Source organism: Rhinolophus sinicus, chromosome 2 (genome assembly GCF_057876585.1).
Source record: "Rhinolophus sinicus isolate RSI-liver-muscle chromosome 2, RSI-T2T, whole genome shotgun sequence".
In the NCBI taxonomy this organism is placed as follows: Eukaryota; Metazoa; Chordata; class Mammalia; order Chiroptera; family Rhinolophidae; genus Rhinolophus; species Rhinolophus sinicus.
This window is the reverse complement of record NC_142502.1, coordinates 100385910-100408768: the sequence shown is the minus strand read 5'-3', so window position 1 is coordinate 100408768 and position 22859 is coordinate 100385910. Positions and strand designations below refer to the sequence as shown.

At 43.3% G+C, this 22859-nt stretch overlaps 1 protein-coding gene across 1 annotated transcript in view; it reads right to left on the bottom strand.

The window, feature by feature from the left end:
- The window catches only part of BTBD9 (BTB domain containing 9), a 397135-nt gene that overhangs the window by 85720 nt on the left and 288556 nt on the right, over positions 1–22859 (bottom strand). The window contains exon 8 of the mRNA XM_074332880.2: positions 18988–19177. Coding sequence (XP_074188981.1) covers positions 18988–19177 — 190 coding nt within the window. The remainder of the gene's footprint in view (positions 1–18987; positions 19178–22859) is intronic.

Genomic DNA, 22859 nt, shown 5'->3' with positions numbered 1-22859 from the left:
CCCAAAGATGAGAGGGAACCTCACGGCTGGTTGTCACAGGGTTCGATCGTGTAGCGTCTTCCTCCAGTGGGGAGCAAGGTCAAGCTGAGAAAAGCTGCTGGAAGGCTGCAGGCCCAAAATAAGATTCTCAGCAGGAGATTGAAAGCGACTACGCTTTATCAAAAGTGTGCAAAGTGGGCCCGGTAGCCACCCTGCAGCTTCCAGACACGAGGAGCTGCCACCATGGGGCCATAACCTTTCAGGGCAGAGGCAACACCAGCTTTCCTCCAACAGCAGGAGGAGGGAAATATAAGCTGCTCACCAGAAGGAAGAGGGTTTGGGGAAATATGTCAGTCAGGGGACATCAGTGAGTCTACACACTGTCTGATATTGTTTAATTTCCCCTATCTTCGACATAGAGGGTGATTTCTCTAAGAGAGGAAGAAGTGTGGCTCTAGTAAACAATATTCTCTTGTATCTGGTGAGTGAAAGACAAGAGCAAGCTCTCAGTGTTCTGGCATACGCGGATGTCATGTCTGTGTTTAGTCACCGAAGCCCCAGGATGACAAAAAGTGAGGAGGTGGCAAAGTACACACTGGGGCTCCACTGTGCAGGCTGGCTCACTGAGAAAGGGCAGCATGAAAGGAGGGCTTTCTCTCCATCACGTCTTACATTGAACACAATATAATCCAGGTAAATTACATGAAAGTAGAGAAATGTCGAGGGAGAGTATGCCTGTAGGACATCGCCATCTGGATGGCTAGAGACAAAACTTCCCAAAAGCTGGAGACAATACAAAATTACCAACTTTTAACAGTTAATTGAGACCATCATTTCCTGCCCTGGAGAGGTTAAGTTTTTAATTTCTAGTTTTTGGTGATAACATAAAAGGTTAACAACCCCATACTGCCAAATAGCATGGGTGCAACTGCAAGATTCAATGCATCCAAGAGTGTGGACGAAATGGTGAACATAATCCCACCTCACACTCACCTCACCGGTTTCAAAATGTTTTTGTGTACATTATCACATTTAGAAAAAAACAACAACAATTTATAATCACACACTTCCTGCTTTCAATGCAAATCTGTTTTTCTAAGTTACTTGGTTAATTTTCTTATAGGGACTAAACACTGCCCAAGCAATCTTTCACAGATTAATCAATCACTTGGCAAACTCGTTAGTAATAAATAAGTTTTGGCCCAGGCTTATGATCTAGATTTCATTACACAGTCCAATGTGATGAAAATTCTTTCATTTTATGCTTTCAGTGTGGACATATGAGAAAATTTTGTCCAGGCCAAACAGCCCTTGAGAAGAAAAGCAGTTTTCTTCTATTTTTCAAGGTGACTCTTTCCAATGCAGCCCCTTTCTTAAGCAAGATGTTGGCATCAAACATATTGGGAACCATTTCAAACAGGGAACCATTTTAAAAGGTGAAGTCTCATTATACTGCAGACCTTTTCGGCAGTGACACACTAGGCAGGCATGTGGCTTTTACAGCTCCTTCCCTGCATTTAAATCTGGTGGTGTCAATTCCCTCTAGGCAGTAAGGCCACCTTCCTTGATCTCAGCGACTTCCTCATCATGACTCAAATACACAATCAGTGACATTAGGCCTGATTCTGCTCATCAGCGGGATCGGAAAAGCACGTGAAAGAGGTAGAAATGGAGGGTCCTGCCCAGACCACAGGGCTTAGCTCCCTGGGTACCAAGTCCTGCTCACTTGCAGCTTCATTTGCTATAGGAAGGCTAGTAGGGGCTGTTGTAATTTTTGAAGGCCAGAATCAGTTTCGTCTATTAACAGCTGTAGGCAATACGCATTTGTGTAAGTTTTTCTGTTCCCTGTTCCCAAATCTATGAAGTTATTTGCAGGGTGAGAGGAAGGGACGGGCATGCTGAAGAGCTCCAAGCTTGCTATCCTACCAGCTGAGTGTTAGGGGTCTAACTCCTTGATCTTTACTTATATCTATGACTCCTATGTGATCAATTCGCCCCACTGTGGACCTTCATCCAACAGGGAGGGGAAGCTCCCGCTCCCTGCATAACACCATCCAATGTCCTTTCCCTTCAGTTTTCAGGACCAAGTTCAATCAGAAGGGACCACCCTGACCATGCTTCTACATGCAGGGACGATGCACGGCTGTGGTCTTGGCATTCCTCACAGTCCCCAGTACATCCTGCGCCCTACTGAGCTGAACTGAAGGAGACATGGGGAGCAGGACAGGAGAGGATGATGGACAGTGGAGAGGTGTGGGGACAGAGCCCCAGAGAGTAGTTTACAGGCTCTCGGCCTCACGTGGAAGGGTGCTGGCTCGGGTGGTGGATGGCCGTCGGCTGTGGCTGATTGGCCGTCGGCTGTGGCTGATTGGCCGTCGGCTGTGGCCGGTTAGCTGATTGGCCGCTAGTATAACTGCTGCGGCCACGGAGGAGAGCCGAGGACTGCCAAGGATTGCCGAGGAGAGCAGAAGAGGAGAGCTGAGGAGAGCGGAAGAGAGGAGAGGAACAGAGTCGAGAGAGTGGAGGAGAATCGTCGGTCGGTCGGTCGGCGGAAAGGCGGACGGCAGGTCGCGCGTCCAGTGGGCCCAGCCTCCAGTGAGACCATAGTGGTATGACTCCCCTACCTATGGCTCCGTGGGTGTTCCCTTTTGGCCTCACCATATCCTGCGTTCTTGTGTGGGGAGCGGGAGCAGAGACCGAGCAGGCCTCCACGCACGACAAATGGCGCAGCGAGCAGGGTCTCCCACACGACAAGAGGGAACTACAGATAAATCACCCTTCTCACCAAACCCAGGAAGCTCATCCCGGTACAGCAGCTTTTAACGCTCCATGGACTGAATACGGTTCTATCCAAAAACACCCCCAGCAGTCCTCTATCCCCACACCATTTTGGAGAATCTCACATAAGAGATAATTTATGGAATATACCAATGCTGACTATTTCATCTCTTGAGCTCATTCTTCCGCCCCTTCTCTGACCACATGCTAATATGTGCCCACGTGCACAGAGTCTACTTGTCTATGGGAGAACTCACGATTAGCTACAGGCAGATCTTTGTATTCTCTCAGCCTGGTGATAAGGGAGAGAATGGAAGGGCAAAAACGAGGTGGGAGGCTCAACTCTGAATATTAAGGTGAGAGAACATTCCAGCAGGGATGAACTACAAGGCAAAACTCTTCCTATGCAGTCCTGTCATCTCTTTATTTTTGTTCTCACCAAATCTCTTCTCTGGTCTCTCTTAACACAGCCAGTACTATTTTCCTACGTCTCTCTCTCTCTCTCTCTCTCTCTCTCTGTCTTCTCAGTCTGACCTTTTCAACCAAATCAGATCTGGGTTTCAACCTTTGCTCCAGCTTTGAATCATATTCTCCTCTCCACAGGGCATAGTCTACAAAGTCTTGAGCTCTTGCTGAAAATGATTTTAAAACACTTGCCCATCTAATGCAGGCTGTCCTCCGTCAGCAGGCCACCTGGGCCAGCTGTTGCTCATTTCTCCTCTGATTCTCTCTCTACTAAGTTACTGCCTTACCCTCGTCTCATTCCCAAATCTCATAGTTCTTCTTTTAGGCCCTGTACAATGAAACGCTTGCCTGCGTTCTCTCTCTCTCTCTCTCTCTCTCTCTCTCTCTCTCTCTCTCTCTCTCTCTCATCTCTATCTCTCTCTCTATCTCTTTATTGCTCTATCTTTCTCTCACCTGGACTAAATTTCCTCCCTTTAAGTCCCTTCTCTAATGAACTTCCTTCAGGGAATTCTTCTGTGAAGGCTTTCACATGAAAACAACTACCCTCTCAAACAGCAAAATGAAACTATAAAAAGTTGCAATTGCTATAAAATTTAGACACGCAGAATATGTAGATTATTCTAGTTGAAGTCTGAGGTGTCTGACAAATCATAATCCTCTATGTGGACATGACTTACCATTAAAATAAAGACAAGATTAATCAGACTAATAATAGTAACGTCCTCTCCACCGATACATAAAAGTGAGAATCCTAACTATAAGTACTTATAAACAAAAGATAATTAATCAATTTAATATGTAACTGTGTGATAAATCTTTTGAAGAATGGTAAGAAGCAAGAAAAAAGGCAAAATTTTATGTAATTTTTGGTAACGGCTAGAGGGAAAAATGGCTAATTATGTTTTTTAATGGAATTCTTTTGATCACTGGCCACTCAGTACAGTTTTCTTGATCCAGGTCTTCAAAGCTGGGATCGTAAGTTTTAATTCAAATGTTTTCAGTTGAACATTAATAACTCTAACTTTTGTAACGGCTAAACAGCTGTAATTAAATCAACCTGGTGTGGGCTACAGGACCACAGACTAAGTGGGGAGTTGTCATTGTTTTCTGGAATCACCTAGACTGTTTTCCCCAGAGTGGGAGGCCCAGGCAAGGGCTCTGACTAGGGAGGGGCTGCCCCCCGCCCCCCATTGCTTCAAAAGAAGTGAGGATGCCGGCTTCTGTCTCCTCGGTACTCACCAGAATTGCAGAGTAGCTTCCCCTCCCTCCCACATTTGTTTGGTTGAAGGATAGGCAGGCAAGAGAAAAACACTCCCTCTTTAGATGTATTCTGCACGAGCTGCCTTTTAAGAAATAACCCTCCCAGGGGCCAACATGAATATTCACCAGAGTGTACTGGGCACTGGGGCCAGTCTCTATGCCATGTACACTAATCCTTCAAAATGTATTCCAGGCGAGCTACCAGGGCAAACTCCTGTGCAGAACCTGGGCTTTCCGGTGATGGATATTGGACGGCTGCAAGGAGGAAATGTGAGTGAAGGAGGCAGATATGAATAAATCACTCCTACCTGCACAAGGCCCTGCTGCAGCTAGCCAGCCCTTGCCACTGGGACTCAAGCACAGCGTGAGGCTTCATTAGAATACTGCACTCTGTGAATGAAGCTGTTTCTTTTGTTCATCTGGCTTATCCGTCCTCATTAAGAAGAACAAACATTTATCTTCCCTGTGCCCCATAACCCTATCTGTTGGACCCCCGTTTACTTTCTCCTTATTTTGGCTGATAGGACCCACATAGGCATCCTGAGAACACAGTCCTGGTACCATGCAGACACCCAATGCGTGTGTACTCGTACGGTGTACACACACACACACACACACACACACACACACACACACCTCTACACCACTGCTCTAATTCACATTCAGAAAGGTACACACAGAAAAGATTAAGAACTCTCACAAGCCTGGGAAGGAATCATGTCCAGCGTGGTAAGGTCACAGATTTCTTGAATCCTCCCACTCTGGCAGTGAATCGCCAAGAGTCAACACTGAGATTCATGCTGAGGGGAGAAGACTGGCCAAGGCAGCGTGTCTGAGTCACACACGAGACTGTTGGACCTACCATTCTTCAGACAATGAAATGGATGTGTAGGTGCCGGGAATGGGAGACATGCTGGGGTAACCTCCAAGGAGCCAGTGCTGGAACTGTCCCAGCTGTAAGCACAGTTCTACCCTGGTAGCTCGGGGCATCCAGGAGCTTGGGGGCTCCCGGAAGCTCAAAGGAAGAAACAACGAGCCGGGAAGAAGAAATGGTGTGGCTTCCGTGACATTATGGGTCAAGCTACCTCCTGGCCTGTCTGAACCATGAAGGGCTCTGCTGACTCTCCTCTGGGCCGATGAACACACAGACATCCCGAGGCAGCATGGGATAGCGAGGAGCAGTGGCATCTGACGGGAGACCAGTCCCCACTCTGCCTCTACCCTGCAACCTTATTTTCTCAGAGTTATAATCTATTCAGTGGGGTGTGAGGGGAAGGGGAAGAGAGGGCGATGGTTTTTAACATAGATGATTTGTGATCCCTTTTTTAACATCCTTTTTTTTCTTTTCATGACAAAGCAGTTAGCCCTCCATACCTGTGCGTTTCACATCCGTGGGTTTACCCAATCACCGATCAAAACCAGCACATATGTTTGTTCTGTGGTTGGGAATGCGCAGCTGTGGAGGGCTGAGTGTACGCACTGTTCTGTACCATTTTATGTAGGGGACTGGAGCATCCATGGATTTGGGTATCCACAGGGGACCTGGAAACAGTCCTCTGAGACAACCACGGGACGACTGTAATAATGATATTAAGAAATTCTTTGGTGCTTCTTATAAAGTATACATCACGAAAATGTATTATAATTATTGCAAAAACTGTAAAGCAGTATTTTCAAAAATATTCACTAGAGCAGAACTTTTTTTTTACAGACATTGCTTTAGAAGAACCCCAATATCCGTAACAGATAAAAGCAAAACTGCTTTTAGGGTCAGATTTGGGACTGTGGCCTCACTTGCCAGACTTGCTCTTGATCCTTCCTTGTGGCAGCTCCCAAGGCTCACCTCCCCCACCCCCACAAAACACAGGAGGAAAAACCACTGGGTCGTGGTGTTTATCTTGTACCCCAGACTGAATGCTGATATGAATATTCATATCTTATAATAACAGGCTTGTAAGTATCATTATTCAGTTTTGAAACCATGGCAGAAGGCTAATGGACGTCCCTCATTCTCTGCTTTCACCTCTGTGGACCAGAGCTGCTCACGAGGAAAGGAGCTGGAGAGATTAAGCTTTGGTAAACTATGGCCCATGGTGGCCTCTTCTTGTCAGTGAAGTTTTATGACAGTTGAGCAGTTGTGACAGACACTATAGCATACGAAGTCTAAACTTACTACCTGGCCCTTTATGGAAAAAGTTTGCCAATGTCAGGAGCAGACAGACCACCAAAGTGTCCGCACGGAGCAGTCAGGAGTTACGGCATCAAGGTAGAAAATACAGGTACATTTCTAGGCTGAGCTGAGCCTGGAAATGCCTCAAATCTCTTCTGTTGAAAGTGTTTCGGTAGCTTTTCATGTAGCAAATTCCACAGGGAATTTTTAGATTCTGCCATAGTCCTAATCCCGTCTTTGTTACTGTGACAACTGCACTGACTATTCACTATTCTTGGCTTGCCTTTCACCCCCAATTTTTGGTATTTCTCCTAAGACTAAAAAAACAAGAAAAGAAATGGGACCAAAAAAACCCTCAAAAACAAAAAGCTCCAATTAAAAATGAAAACCTGGAAACCATCCCCAAACCTCCCTATTCCCTGAACTGATGAGGTGCCCAGGAGCTGCGGTCTCAGAGTGAAGACGTGCAAACAGGACAGTCACCGAGCACGACCCTCCGGATCCCTCCTACAGGGCCTCCAAGGAGTAGGGTAGGGTGGAAACGTTAGAGAGATGTTTAAAGTCAATAAACAATCCCCACACAAAAGTTACATAGTCACTGATAAGGCAGTTAATATGACAGCAGTAAGATAATAACGTATCAGTTATGGAGGAAAATGACACCACGGACCACGCTGTACCAATTAGGTAGACGGTGCTGAGTTGTTTATTGGTCACCAGGAGAAAATGGATTTGTATGGATCTGTTCCCCTGCTATCGCTTCAGCTCTGTCTACTGTGATTATAAAAGGCATCTTACAAAGACAGCTGACCAAGGCAGTCAGACCGCAAAACAATAAAAACCTTACCATGCTTGGTGTTTTATCAGAACTACTCATTTGGAATCTTTACTGAAACCAATTTTCAGGGGATGACTCTATTTAACATGTTTTTCCCAAGTAGTTCCAACTATCTTCATGAATTCTCTACTTGTTGTGTGAGTCTAACACATACAGCTAACATCTCACTACAGAGACAGAGCCATTTCCCTATTCTACCAAGAAGGCTATTATCAACAAGATCTTATTTATCTGGTTACTGCCAATTCTCAGACAAGTCTCTCTATATAATGCTTTCGCTGTTTCTAATAGGGCTACTGTGAACTTTCTAATAAAAGCACTACTTGATTATAGATACTTTATTTTTTTTAACCTCAGGGAAGAAATGAATGCAGAAGGTTAGACACCAAGAAAAGATTTGACAAGGGTTTGCATCAGACATCAGGGGACAGTTAGATGGTATACGCCTAAGGGACTTAGGAACAAGATCTAGCATCCTAGACCACAATGACCCCTTCCCACAAGGTTCTTGAGGTAACTATATGCCAAGGAAAGTCACAAGTGGGAAGCAAAGGGATAGTTTATTGCTAGTAGAATTTCTGACCCCAAAATCTCATGTAAAAGGCATAGGACATGGAGCACTCCTTACTCCCAAGATGGTTATGCTTGAACAGCTTCCAGCAGAGCAAGCTAGGAGGCCTGCTCTGTTCCTTCTTCAACACCCAAAACTTATTCTTGGTTCTTACCACTACAATTTAAGGAAGGATCAACCTTACACATTCTTGTACAACTGGGAGAGAGTGGGTGAGGGGCAGCTCACTGTCCCCTGCTGCCTACCATGTTTCCCTCAAAATAAGACCTAGCCGAACCATCAGCTCGAATGCGTCTTTTGGAGCAAAAATTAATATAAGACCAGCTTTATATTCATTTTTGCTCCAAAAGACGCATTCGAGCTGATGGTCTGGCTAGGTCTTATTTTTGGAGAAATCGTAGCACTGAGTTGTCCCTGGGCTAAGGGAGTAGCCTACCCTGGCTGCCCTAAATGATAAACGAGGAAGTAAGAATGCCTGAGGAGAGAAAAGGAGGGGTCTGCTTATCACTTCATTGTGAGGATGGCAGAGAGGAGATATTGGGAGAGAGGTAGGAACAAAAAGGGAAGGCGAGGTCTCTTACTAGCCAAGGCCACGTTGGGGTGCAGTGGGAGACAACAGATGTGATCCCACTGAACTGTGACCCACGCCAGTCCTGCCACCTCCCAACCCCAGCAGCCTCTCCCCTGGAAGGAGCTAAATGCCTGGCGTATGGCCACTATTTCGGGAGGAGTGGAAACAGGGACAGGGCGAGGCACAAATAAATGATGAAAGGAAAAGCAGAGTGTGTTTGAACTTCTTCTCCCAAGGTCTAAAATCCTGGGATTGCTATAATTACCCTCCCACTGACTGTACATTCTTGTTCGAAATGTTCCAAAAGCCAGAAACACTCAGTGGAATTCTACAAAACGAAACTCTACATTCCAAGAACTTAGAGGAAGGAAAGACTGGAGGTGGTATGACAGTGTTGGCCCAATACCCGCTGTGAAAGTCCAAGGTCCTTTAAAGTACTAGCTCATCCTAGGGCGGATGGGCGTGATTGTTTTTAACTCCAGATCTTAAAGACTAAAAATGTTATTCCTAGCAGGACTTTTGTCATAATTAATCTGCCACTACAAAATAACATGGATGTGCAATAAAGTTTCTGATATTAGAATTTTATATATGTATGGAAAGAAACTCAACTTACTATAACCTGGTTAAATAAACAGGTGTTTTGGTTAATTAGATATGTCTGGTTAACAGATTCCATGTGGATTGCCAATTTTAACAAGAACTCAGATATTATAAAATGTACTTAACTAGAGTAAGACCACAGCAAATACAATTTATTCCCCTTTTGATAAATGGGAAGGTACCTGGGATCTCGCCTTGCCTCTCAAATTTCATTAGGTGCAGCCACTATGACTGTGCCGGTAAAACAGAAAGACCAGTCACAGAAATCAGTCTATTAAATACTAGGTAACAGTTTGTAACAGAAACTTAGTTTTTTTCAAGAAGTAAATTTCTTGAACAAGAAATCAAACATATATAACCAATAACGCTTCATGTTTTGGATCAAAATTACCCAGGAAGCAGATATAGGCTTTTTATGTACAGAATATTTTTGAGGCTGAATAATAATATAAAATACAATGATTATATTTACTGTTTTGGATACATCCAGAAGCTGTGGGCTTAAAGGGCATCTTTAAAAAAATAAATGGAAAAAAAAAACCCTTATTGAATTCTATACTTTAAATGGTATATGAATTGTATGCTATATGAATTACATCTCAATAAGGCTGTTTAAAAAAATAAACAGAACACATGAAATATGGAGATTTATAAAAATTCCAAAGCAGATGTCAAACGTCAAGCAGGAGGCAGGGATTTGTGGCAGAATTGTGACTGGAAGAGCCAGCCCCTTACCACGACCCTCAGCTTCTCCTCCAACCTTGCTGGGCAAACTGTATGACACAGGGCTACCTACTGGCTAAGTGAAGTCGGCAGCGTGTGGCTTCACATAAAGCTTTAGTTTTTCCTAATAGAAACGGCCAGAGTTGGCTGGCAGGGCTCTTCACCCGTCTACCGCGCTGGGCCCTCCTCCTTCCTGCCCAATGCTGACATAGTTACAGCCCAGCAGTCTTATTTCTCTGAGGCAATCATACATGCGGGAAGACCAAGAAAACTGAAGAGCTCACTAAATGGCAGAAGCTATACCAGCAGCCACCACCTGTGTACTTTTTGTCATGTGAACCCAAAACAAACAAGCAAAACAAAAAAAATTGAAAAACCCAATGTTTTGAAAATCTTTCTTCATTTGGTTCTCTATTATTTGCAGTCAAATGCAACCTCAATGCAAGCTCCTTGGAGTAAATGAGTGCTAGTAATAAAAACACATGCTGTTACTTCTTAGCCACAACATTTAAAGAAAGTTTATACCCTTAGGAAATGAGGGTGGGTTGACCAGAAGGTGTTATACCTCCTCTAATTTTCTTTCTTTTTCTTTTTAAATTAAAATTTATTGGGGTGACAACTGTTAGTAAAGTCACATAGGTTTCAGGTGTACAATTCTGTATTACATCATCTATGTATCACATTGTGTGTTCATCACCCAGAGTCAGTTCTCTTTCCATCACCATATATTTGTCTAATTTTCCTTTTAAGACCATAGGAGGCTGTGTAGGATCTTGCAATAAATTGGAACCTTCCAAGATAAGAGTTGTAGCACTAGTTGCACCTCCACGTTCACGGTGGAGAGAAAGAGAAGGAATTAAATTAGGTGTATGTTGGTTTCTTCATCTCTTACATGGAGACAGTGAAACAGCTAAAGCTCCAGAGCTACTTTAAAATGAGGTAACTAAAAGAACCATTAGCCATTTCAAAACATTAAACAGTACAGAAAATCTAAACAGTCTTGACTGGTGTTCAGTTACAATAAAAGGATAATGTGGCAAGGCTGGCAATGTCATCATCTTTGAGGGACACGGTTTTAGATGTCATAAGGTAAAAGGAAGGAAGAGAAGCTGTTAGGCCTTAGGGGCGAAAGGAAAGAAAATCCAGGGAGAAGTAAAAGCACACTCTGCAGTTATCTAGTAACCCATAACTCTTATACTGAATCTGATACATTGTTCAAAGAGGCAACACAGCAGAAAAAAATGATTCCTCAGCGGGAGCTAACCCCCTGAGCGCCCAGAAAAATTGCTGAAAGGAGTCTGAGAGAGGCACCAACCAGCCTGCCATCATCAACATTGTTCCTAGGACAAGGATGCAGAGTGGAGGTGGATGGAGGTAGAAGAGGTAAGAAGGGGAAGTAGAGAGTTTTTCTGTATCTCAGTGCTTCTACTTGTTCTTAATCAGAAATACAAGAAAGTTGTGGTTAAGTGCCCCGTGCTTACCAGTTTACAAAGGGACAAGCTTAAAAAAAAAAAAAAGAGGCAGATAGACAGAGAGATACGGACACCAGGTGCTACAGAGATGCACCAAAAGCATCTTAACAAGGTGACAAAATTGGGCTCCTGGGGGAAATAAATCTTTGATTGAAGGATACCTGAGGAATTGAAGATTTTCAAAGGTAGATTTCTGCTTTGGATTAATTCAAGGATTAACCTTAAATGACTGACCCTTCATCAGTTTTCAGATTTGCTTTGTTCACTTAATACTCAAAAAGTATTTTCAAGCCAAGTGATGTGCTAAATTTGTAGACATTTCATTCAATTTGCTGAAAGAAAGGCCTATGCTGTTTTGGGCCCTCAAGAGAACGGCCACATCTCTGTGACCCTGTATGGCCTGTTCTAGGGCAGCAGCGTGTGAAACACGTGCCAGAGTAAAAGCACAGAAGGAGTGAGTTGATGCTTTTGACCCATTCATTTGACCTTCCAAGGTGAAGGATTCTGGTTTTTTAAAATGGCTGTTCAAAGCACTATTGGTGAAGTATTTGTTGAGAGGGGTCTTAAATAACAATTCCGGATAATCACTAGACATACATTTGTGCATGAAATACCGGGTCAAGTGGGGCTGATAGACTCTGTAAAAATGTCTTCTTGATGGGTTAATCTTTGAATACTAAGAGGATTTTTCTTTTCATGTATCCAGCTATATTTTATGATGACTAGTTGTCAAGTTCCCTAATCACTCAAGAGAGACAAATGGTTGACATGTGCGGTAAATCAAACACACAAACACACACATACACATTTTTCTCTAGCATTTAACCTTTCCTGATTTTCCAAAGAACATCTGAATTCTAGTGCCCCTCCTGTATTTTTAACATGCAATTTAGTTGCCATAGCAATACTTTCCAGACTTGAAACACCTCTAGGATGAAACTGACAGATGCACATTTCCCATGCTCCCAAACTGCTATCTGTGTCCAGGCTCCAGGATTTCTGGTCCCATAAGCATTCACACAGTTCAGACTTCAACCTCTACGGGGAACCACAGACAAAATTTTTTATTCAACAATTTTTTTGGAAATCAGAGTTCCGAGGTCTGAGGGTGATAAGGGAAGACTTTAGTGAAATGCAGACAGGCTGAGAGAGAAACAACACTTGGTAAATAAATCGTGGATCAGCAAGACAAGGAAGAATTCCTCGGTTCAGAGCTGTGACAGACGACACTCAGCCTGACTGATACGAAGCAAATTTTGTAAAATATCTTTCCAATTTTGACTAGAATTATAGGCAATCTTAATCCAAGCCAGAGGATTCATATATTTTGATGTTTGTTGTATTCTCTAGACTATAAAAAGGAAATTTCTAGCTCTCTAGGTTGTGAAGGAGGCTGTAATGTAAATAGATGTATCGCTTGCCTGAGCAGCCCTCCGATGGAATGAAATGGAGGCAGCCTGGAACGTGAGGCAGGCATCCTCACCGGTGCTAGCGTCAGTCCGTGCCTGACTCCAGAACTCAATCTCAGTTATGTGCTGGAGATGCCGAATCTTTAGCAGTTTCTTCACATATACTTAGCTCAGACGCTCCGAGCAAATATGATGTCCAATTTAGCTGATAGATAGAGCTCCCTTAGCTGCACTAACACACTGTGTTGGCAGTTCCGTCAATGAGTGTTTATTGAGTACTCACTGCACAGAGAACTGTACCAGGTGCTCGGACATCGCGGCAAAGACCCACGTCCATCTCACTCCTACAAAATCACTCTCTTCTACTGGAGATGCTCTGGGGTCTTGGGAGAGACTGAGGGCAGCACGGGTGTGCAAACACTCAGAGCATTACAAAACACCCTTTGAGTCAGCTCCGAGTCCTCTCCCCACCCCTATCGACTACGCCTTCACTTGGAGCTATTAAATAGGAAACAAAATGGAATGGTAGGTGACTCCTCTCCTCTCTTTCCTGCGCCTAGCCTCTGGGTGGGAAGCGGATGAGCAATAGTTTGGCAGGGTGGTGCGCAGTGGGAAGAAGGGAAAATAGCAGTCAAAAAGGGGCTCAGGAATTTACAAACGGAATAAATCATCTAGAGTTGGTTGCAGCCACACAATAGTGAAAAGGCAGCTGAACCAGGCACGGGCTTGACAGCTCACAGAGAAAGAAAAATATGCCGGATGAGTAAGGACCACAGTGGCATACCTAATTTTCTTTGTTTTTTAAAGGATCAACTTGCTGCTGCTTCGTTTTATGTTTAATAACTGCAAACCATAAACTGATTTGTGGTTCAGCCACCCTGTGCCAGATTCACTTTATAAGCAGTAGAACTGGCTCTTCCTGCTGCAAAATAAAAAGCCTCACCCCCACAAACTAAAGAGATTGAGAATACTCATCAAGAACACACTTCGGGCTAGGCCCATTTTGTCCTAACATATTATATTCATCTAACAGTTTCCAGCTGAAGAACTCAAAATATTTTTGTGTCATTAACTCCTTAGTCCTCACGACACCCCGAGAGACTATGGGTTCATTTGGCTGCATCCGTCTGCACGGTTTCATCTGTGGACAGCCTACTTACTTACAATTAGTTTGCTAGTTAAAGCATAATGGGCATTTTACTTACAGTATTGCACATATCAGTTACAAAACCATCATTCTCAAGCTAATGCAAAAATTGTTCATTTAACTGTCTTATAATTAGGGTTTCAACAAAGTGCTGTCATTTATTAGCTGAAAAAGACTGGGTGACAGGCGTATTTAATGCCGTTGATAGGGTTGCTCATACCAACTTGAAAACACTCAAAAGAATATCATGATTGCAATGAAAGATAGGAAGTCTAAAACTAGGGTGGCAGAGGGACCATAAACTAAGACACTAGGTAGCTTTGGTTAGTTATTATGACTCTACCCTGGGCTTTTTATGTGGCCAGGCCTCTGAAGATTTCCTGTTATTTAAATTTTAATGTTTTTTAAATTGCATGAAAATGATGTAATTACTACTCAGTTACCCACTTTTAAGGTACATTCCAGGCAATTTCTCTCAAATAAAACGAATAGCTTCTGCTGTGTCTCGACACCGAGCAACAGCAAAGACAAGCTCCTTAATCCCAGCTAGACCACCTGCTCTGGCTCGTAGGGAAGAGAGACACAGCTGATGGGGAGAAAGTTTCCCCTCGCAAGGCCAGGACTGGGATGCCTCCTGCTGCTGCTTTCCTGAGAGCGGGTCCGATGAAGGCAGGTCAGGAGCAAGGACGTCTACAGGCAGGATGGCTTCCCAGCCCTCCCCTTCCTCTCCTCTAACTGTGCTGATGAAACACTGGGATGGTGGTTGTGGTGGTAGGCGGATGGTTTGGGAGCTGGTGACTGGCTGAAGAAACAACAACAAAACATCTCAGGGCTGTCACCTCTCCAAGTTACCTCCCTCCGCTTGCCTCTTACTGCCCCTCCCTCAGGGGCCTCACTGCTGCTCCTGCAACCTGCCATTCAGGCTCCCCACTCAGGACCGTGGCGCTGTACCCGCGCCGCTCATCCCCCAGGTCCCCAGCTGGCTTGCTCTTCTAAATCTAAAACTGCGCTGTCTCCATCCCCAAGTCCCCCCTCCTGAGTGTCTCATAGCACTTCGAAATCTCTGACATGTTACAAGCAGTGTCTGTTTACTGTTTGTCTCCCCATGAGAATGTCAGTTCCACGAGAGCACCAGTTTGATGACTGGTGTCGTTACTTAATGCTGTGTCCCCAGTGCTGAGAACAGCGCCTGGCACACAGTAAAAGGCTCAATAAATGTCTGTGGAATGAATGGAAGAACATAGCGGGAGGTGCAGATGGTGAGAGACCATATTTCAAGGCCAGTTTCTCCAGGACCCCACAAGGGAGCGGGTGTGAGACCCACGCTCAGGGTTGGGTTCCTGCCCAGTGTGGTCAGGAGCGAGCATTGTCTCGTCAGGGAGGAAGGCTCCGCCTGCCCACCCAGCTACGGGGCAAACGCCAGAAAGAGAGATGTGGTCTCTGTGAATGAAAACAGACAAACAGAAGGAAACTTTATCCACAAAACAATGAGGTCCTCTCTCGGGACTAAAGAACGCAGTGATCGAGACAATCTGCGTTTGAGACCTCTGCCTGTGTAGTCACCGTCTACAAAGAAATGTCAATTTTTAAAGCCAGTGTACTAAGAGTTTCCAGGATTGCCAAGTCTCCTCTCTTTTAGATGGGGAAAGCGTTAGTCCCTCTGCTGTCATGCTCTCCCTCTGGGTGTTGATTCAGAATCACTGGGCTTCTTTGGATACAGTGACCAGGAAAGCAAGTCAGTCATCACAAGCAATGGAAGCTGTAGGTCAGGTGTCACTGACTAATCAACCTGTCATTGGTCAATTACCCACCCCCATGACGAGGTGCCACTGATCTAGTTTCCCATCAATAAACATCTATCTTGGGCCATCAGCGGCTGCTAACCATGGCCTGCCAAGATAGCCAGCATCGTCCACAGGCATTGGTGGTCAAGAAATCCCTCTCCCTTCCTTCTTAATAATGTCACAGAAGAGGCAAATGCAGTTCCTGACAACATAATGGGAGTTTCACAGATACGTGTCTCTTGGAGCGCTCAGCCAGTTACACAGGGCTTCAATTGCATGGATTTTCTCGCTGCAGAAACAATAGCTGGGCTTCAGGAAGCCGGAGGCTCCCCACTGTGCTGAGATACACAATTCTGCCTTTGGTTGTGCTCATCATCCCGCCTCTGAGTCAGGAAAAGAAAAATTGTTTTGGGGGGACCACTTTCATTCCACATTTAAAGAAAACCAAATGGGCACTGTTCTCTCGTGCCTGAAGCCCCAATCACACCTTTTTCTGGAGTCAGATTCAACACGTCTGATTCTTTGAGAGGAGCTAGAGGCCAAGGTGGCCTTGTCATGTGAAGAGCCTGTTTGTCTCTGAGTTGCCACCTTGGCAAAGACCTGCCAAAGTCCCTGCTGGATCTAAAATGCCCGATCTCCTACTACGCCCATGAAGCTTCCCCTTCTATCTTGACAGACTCATCTGCACACTCAGTCTGTGAAAGGACACTTATTCCGATTTGCTACAGGCTTTACATAACAGCTGAGGCTGGGAGGGGGCAGCAAGTAAACAATTATAAAGACGACACATGCTCCGAAAGGAATTACATGGAGAGTGAATGAGATCACTGAAGAGGAATGGCCAAATCAGCCCAGGAGATGACAGAAGGAAAGGAGTGGAGTATTGAGGGTGGAATAAGAGCCAGGTAAAAAGGGGGTGAAGAGAAGGTAGTGAGAGACACAAGCAATAGGAACAGCACGTTCAAAGAACTGAGGGCACAGAGGTAAGAGAGAGGTGACACACATGTGCAAAACTGCAAGTAGCTGGCCAGGCAGGGTTCGTGTAGGGCGGGTGGAGAAGCAGGAGACAGGCTGTACAGCCAGAAGCAAATCAGATCATTCTTCAGTGCTTTCATATGAACTTTCTCCTGAAAGCAAATAGAAGCCATGAAGCCTCTTAGGAAGGAGCACGACCAAATAAGATTTGTAGTAAGACTGTGGGAGATGGCCGCAGGTGGGGAAGGAAGGGCCAGAGGAAAGTCTGGAAGTCCAGGCAGAGAGTGCAACTACAAAGGGGCAAGCAGTAACTATGGTGATGGCAGCGGGGAGGATTTGTGAGATGTGCAGGAGCTGGTATTGACAGAACTTTACAGCCGACTGGTGGAGGGGGGAGGTGAGGAAGAAATTTAGAAAGATTCCCATGTGTCTGGCTTAGTTGATGGATAGATGTGTGTGGGGGGATGCCACTGAATGAGATGGGGAATGACTGTGAGACAGCTTGAGCAGGGGAAGGGGGGATAATGGAATTCCATTTCTGACATATTGGTTTGAGATGCACATGGAACATTTTCAGGTTGGGGGGGCATGGGGTTACCAAGTAAACAGACAGAATATAGGGAATATTAAAAGAGAGTGGGCAGAGCAACTAAGCTGCCAGTCTGCTTCCATCTTCATTGTCAAGAAGACTGGTCTTCAAATGAGAAATAGCAGAACAAACATAATAAAGAGAAAATTGAAGCCCCAAATAGGTGAAGTGAAAGAAAGAGAGTATCTAGTCAATTTAAATGATTTCAAGTCTCCTGGCTCAGATGAGTTACACCACAAGCCTGCAGAAAGAAATTGCAGATGTAATCTCAGAGACACGATTGGTAATCTTCAAGAAATTGTGGAGACAGTAAGGAGTGCCAGTGACAAGAGAAGGACAACTGTTTTCCAGATTTTTAAAGTGAAGAGGGTTAGATTGTAATGAGAAATATTCAGATAAGTTTCGCACCACCTATGACAAAAATTCTAGAGTGGCTTATAAAATAGATGGCTTATGAATGCTTTAGTTAATGCATGCAGCTGAGAAAAAGGAAGGCAGGGGTGTTATTTGCTATGTGACAGAAGTTTATTTGTACCGGTAGCCTGTCCAGACTGTGGCTCGTCTCCTCCCGTTTCCTAAGCACAAAGCGAGTTGTCTGGTCTGCAGTATAAACTCAAGGCTTCTCTATCTGTGATTTGTTGTATATAGTACTCACTCTTTGGGAAAAGGGATTGACAATTTAAAGGAAGAAATCCACAGTCTGAATTCTCCAAGAAATCCACCATCACTTTTCAGGGCACCCTCAGGAACTGGCACAAGTAACAATAGCCCCTAAGGCGATTAGCCTAAACATCAGCAAACGTTTACCTTTTAGAATCCTACTACCTTATTTTTCTGTGCTGTTTCTCTCTTTACACTTACTGACTTTAAGATGAGATTAGGAAACAACAAAACAAATGTGGTGGAGAAAATGATGGTGCAAAGGCAGCCACCAACATCTCTACCCGGCAGGCTAAGATGTAATGTAAAATATTTTATCTAATATTACACACACACACACACACACACACACACACACACACACACACATCATTAGTCTTTCAGAGACCTTCTTAGAACATCAAAAAAAAAAAAAAAAAAAAGGCAGCCTATTCAAGACCCAGATGGCTCTCTTGAACTAAAAGTTTATCCTCTAGGGATGTCACCAGTCTCACATTTTAAAATTACATGGTCCTATAAATCAAGCAATATTGGGTTCAAGTTCCCTTCTTAAAAGAAAATGAAAACAGCAACTAAAAAACAGACATAACGATCACTAAGAAGATGTTTTAGAGGCCACGTATTCAGATCTGTTGGCTCCTATGTAATGTCATTTATTAAAGTTGAAAAGGATTTTTGATTCTCTGTAACCTGTCTTGACATTATCCTACAAGCCCCGAACTGGTACAAACTGAAACTTAGGAAGGGGTAAGCCGTACCCAGGGAGAGGTCTCTGTCCTTCCTCATGTCTAATTTTGGTGCATCTCCCCACCAGAGACTCCAAGCAAGCACCCTGTGTCTCTCTGTTCCCCCTTTCCACCTCTCTCCTCGATACTGAGAGCAAAGAACAGAAGAGTGTCTTCACTGACGTTAGGGGGTCATCGTTGTACCGAAACACAATTTGCACGTGTGTCTTCCATTCTAAAAGTAATGAATGAACAGGAATCTTCTTACCGTATTGACCCAATCATGTATGGCTGTGCCAGTTGAACGACGATCGCGCCACTGCCTAGCTGATGACACGTATAGCCAGAATCCCAGTCATAATTCTTGGTGTCCCCATTCAGCAAGGCATTTCGGCTCCGACTGACTCCTTCAATCACACTGGCACAATCAGCAATTGTTGCAACGTTCTCCATGGGAACTGTGAATCCAATACAAGATCCAGCATCAAGATAAGAGAAGCCAAATATATCCCGATAGCGTGCTATGAACAACACTAATTAATTTCTATCTCAAATCAATAATAAAAGGGAATTAGAATATCCTGATTATATCAAGTTATGAACACATTTTCCATGCTAAATAGCTTCAAAAAAAAAAAGTTGAACCAGAGGTTGGAATAAACTAAACCACATGTAGTAATTAACCCTACATAATTTTATTATAAAGAAACATAATACCTCATAAAACATAGAATGGTTATATTGCGAGATATTACTACAATGGGAAAGAAACTACACAGTAATTGAGATTAATGAACTACAGCTACATGCAAATACATGAATCAAAAAACAATGTTAACTTGGGGGCGGCCGGATGGCTCAGTTGGTTAGAGCACGAGCTCTCATCAACAAGGTTGCCAGTTCAATTCCCACATGGGATGGTGGGCTGCGCCCCCACAACTAAGATTGAAAACGGCGACTGGACTTGAAGCTGAGCTACGCCCTCCACAACGAGATTGAAGGACAACAACTTGACTTGGAGCTGATGGGCCCTGGAGAAGCACACTGTTCCCCAACATTCCCCACCAAAAAAACAGCAAAAAACAATGTTAACTGAAAAAAGCAAGGCACAGAAAAACAGAGTATGAGTCCATTTATACAAAGTTAAAAAAAATAGCAAAACTGAAAACATGCTTTGTTTAGGAATACACATATAATGTAAAACTGAAAATTCAGGACAATTTTTCTGGGAAGGGGGAGATGAAATCTTGGAGAGACTGCCATCAATGGGTCGAACCATTAATTGATTTCATTTCCAGGAAGAAATCTTGGAGGGACTTTAAAAGTACTGGTCTTGTTCTGTTCTAAAGCTAGGTGGTGGGTACACAGGCCCTTGTTTTATTAGTATTATCTAAGCTACATATTTATTACATTTAAAAAAATGAAACAAATTTGTTTAAAGATGTGTATGTTTATTCTCTCTCTCTCTCTCTCTCTCTCTCTCTCTCTCTCTCTCTCTTTCTCTCTCTCTCTCTCTCTCTCACAGTAGTTTAGAATTTATAAAGCAGGGAAGTAATCCAGGATATGGTACCAATGCCTTTTCAGAATATACAGTTGCCCTCAACCACAATTCATTTCCCTGTTTTTGTTTGTTTACTATTCCGTGCATTTCAACACATATGCTCTTCTCTTTGTTCACAAACTGTTGTACTTCGAAACGTCAGCTTTGTTTTGATTCTGAGTCTCTCTATATACTTCAAATCCACATCAGCCTGTTCATTTATAAAAATCAAGGTCTTGCACAAAATGATAGCTGTCCCCAAATGAGGTAGACTCTCTACACACTAAGAAGAAAATGAAGAGGTGAGAGCATTTTAAATCCCGGGAGCTTTTCTGTGTATTTACTTGCGTTGGTTTTTCCTTCAGATAGTTAAGTTATTTAACCCAAATCTACAATTAACCCCAGCTACTTACATTCAAGATTTATAGCCTACTTTACATAATTTAAAAACAGATAGAAAAAAAGACAATTTCTCATTGGAATATACTTTACTTTCCAGTATATTACACTCTCTGAAAAGAGAGAGGTGAGCAGTACTATCACCATGCCAAAACATTTCCAACTTTATAATAATGTGGAGTAAATAATCTTACATGCGTCTTTTATGCAATGCATTTATTTCGCAAAGTTGGGCATGCCTGTACCTGAGCCCTTCTCTCACAGACCTTCTTCACTAATTGCTTTGCTGTCTGCGGATGAGGACAGCCATCCACAGATACAGAAGCGGGGAGTAAGGGAAGGAGGAAGGAAGAGAGGATGGATTTTCTGGTAATGAATCCCGACTTGAAGCTTAACTCCAAAGCAAAAAGCAAAACTACTGATGAAATCACCTGTAAGGACAGTTTCCTGACAGGGGCTCAGAGAGGAGCTCCCCATGAAAAGAGACAAGTGAAGGACTACAGTGAGAGGCGAAACCCTGGTACCTCTGTCTCCCCAGAAAGAGGAAGTCTGTGATTTGGAGGACAGAACTTCATGAAGTGGTACGAGATGCACAGTAACCTGACCTGACACACAAAATGCTACGGTAGGTAACTTAAGCTGCAGCAACAGACAGCCACCCACTCCCGGTGCTTCACACAGCACGTGTTTATCCTTTGCTTACCCTGTATATTCAATGACAATCAGCAAAGTGGCCCTGCTCTCTGTATCACTCAGGGACCCAGGTGACAGAGGCTTTGTACTAATATGGGCTTCCTCAATCACAATAGCGGTGAGAAGAGCGAGCTGGCGACTGGCTCTGAAAAGTCTTCCCCAAAAGTAACACACGTCACTTTGGTCACATTTGGTTGACTGAGGCAAGTCTCAGGGTCTCACCTAACTTCAAAGGGGGGGAAAGTGCATCTTGGCTGTGCACCCAGAAGAAAGGGAATGTTCCGTGAATATTAACATTTACCACAAGCATTAAATCTGGATGAAGGAACTTTCAGTAGACAGATAAATCTAGTTTATTCGTGTAAAGTATATCAAATATTTCAATGTATAAATATACAAACATTTATATATCTAGTCTTCTGCTAAGGGACATTTAGATTGCTACCATTGGTTTCTTTGTGATTACAAAGGTATCTTCTTGTGTAGATGGGTAAGAGTTTCTTCAAGGAATACATAAGATATATATGTATATACTGGGGTGCCAAAACAATGTACATAGGTGGACACTTTGGTCAACGTTGCTCAAGCAGTACTTCGCCATCATCAGAAGTGTCTGGATGCTGATGGTAACCACTCTGAGTACCTCTTGTAATTGCAGAAGTCAAATGTGACTTGTATTCATCTTTTGTTACTGGTATATATTGAGTATTATAATTTTAATACAGTTTTCCTTTATTAAAATGTGTATACATTTTTTGGCACCCTCTGTGTATATATAATATACATGTACACGCGTGCACACACACAGAATTACACTTATGGTTATGGGTTACCTTCAATTTTCCGGGATATCGTCAAATTATTCACCAAAGTGACTGTAAAAATTTACACTTTGAACTTATTACTCCCTCTCACCAACTCTTGGTAATATCAGACAGATGATTATGACATGATATCTCAATGTGGTTTTAGTTTTTTCGTTTTTTTTGTTAGATGAAGTTGAACATATTTTTCTCTCTTTTTTTCCCTCTGGTATCATTCTCCACCTTTCTTCAGTAAATTGCCTATCTTTATCTTTTGTCTGTTTCTATTGTCTTTCTAACTGATTTGTTCTTCTTTTGTTGGTTAGTGTACTGAGTTGAAATATTAATATTTTCCTTTGTGATTTGTGCTTTTCCTTTCTTGTTTATAAATTCTTCCCTACCCTGAATTCATACAGATATTTTCCAATATTTTCTTCTAAAAGTTTTCTAATTTTGCTTTTCATGTTTGGTTCTTTATTTAGGATTTACTTTTGGTATGCTGTGAAATGGAAATCTACTTTCATCTTTTATTAATAAGGTTAGCTAATTTACCCAGCACCCTTTAATGAAAAGTCCATCCTTTTCCCCACTAATTTATGTTACTTAGTCACATAAAAGGCTTCCTATGTATTTGCATCACTTTTTAAGATCTGTGCTCTGTACTCTTTTTCACTGATTTGCCTAGCCTTGTGCTGATACCATGCT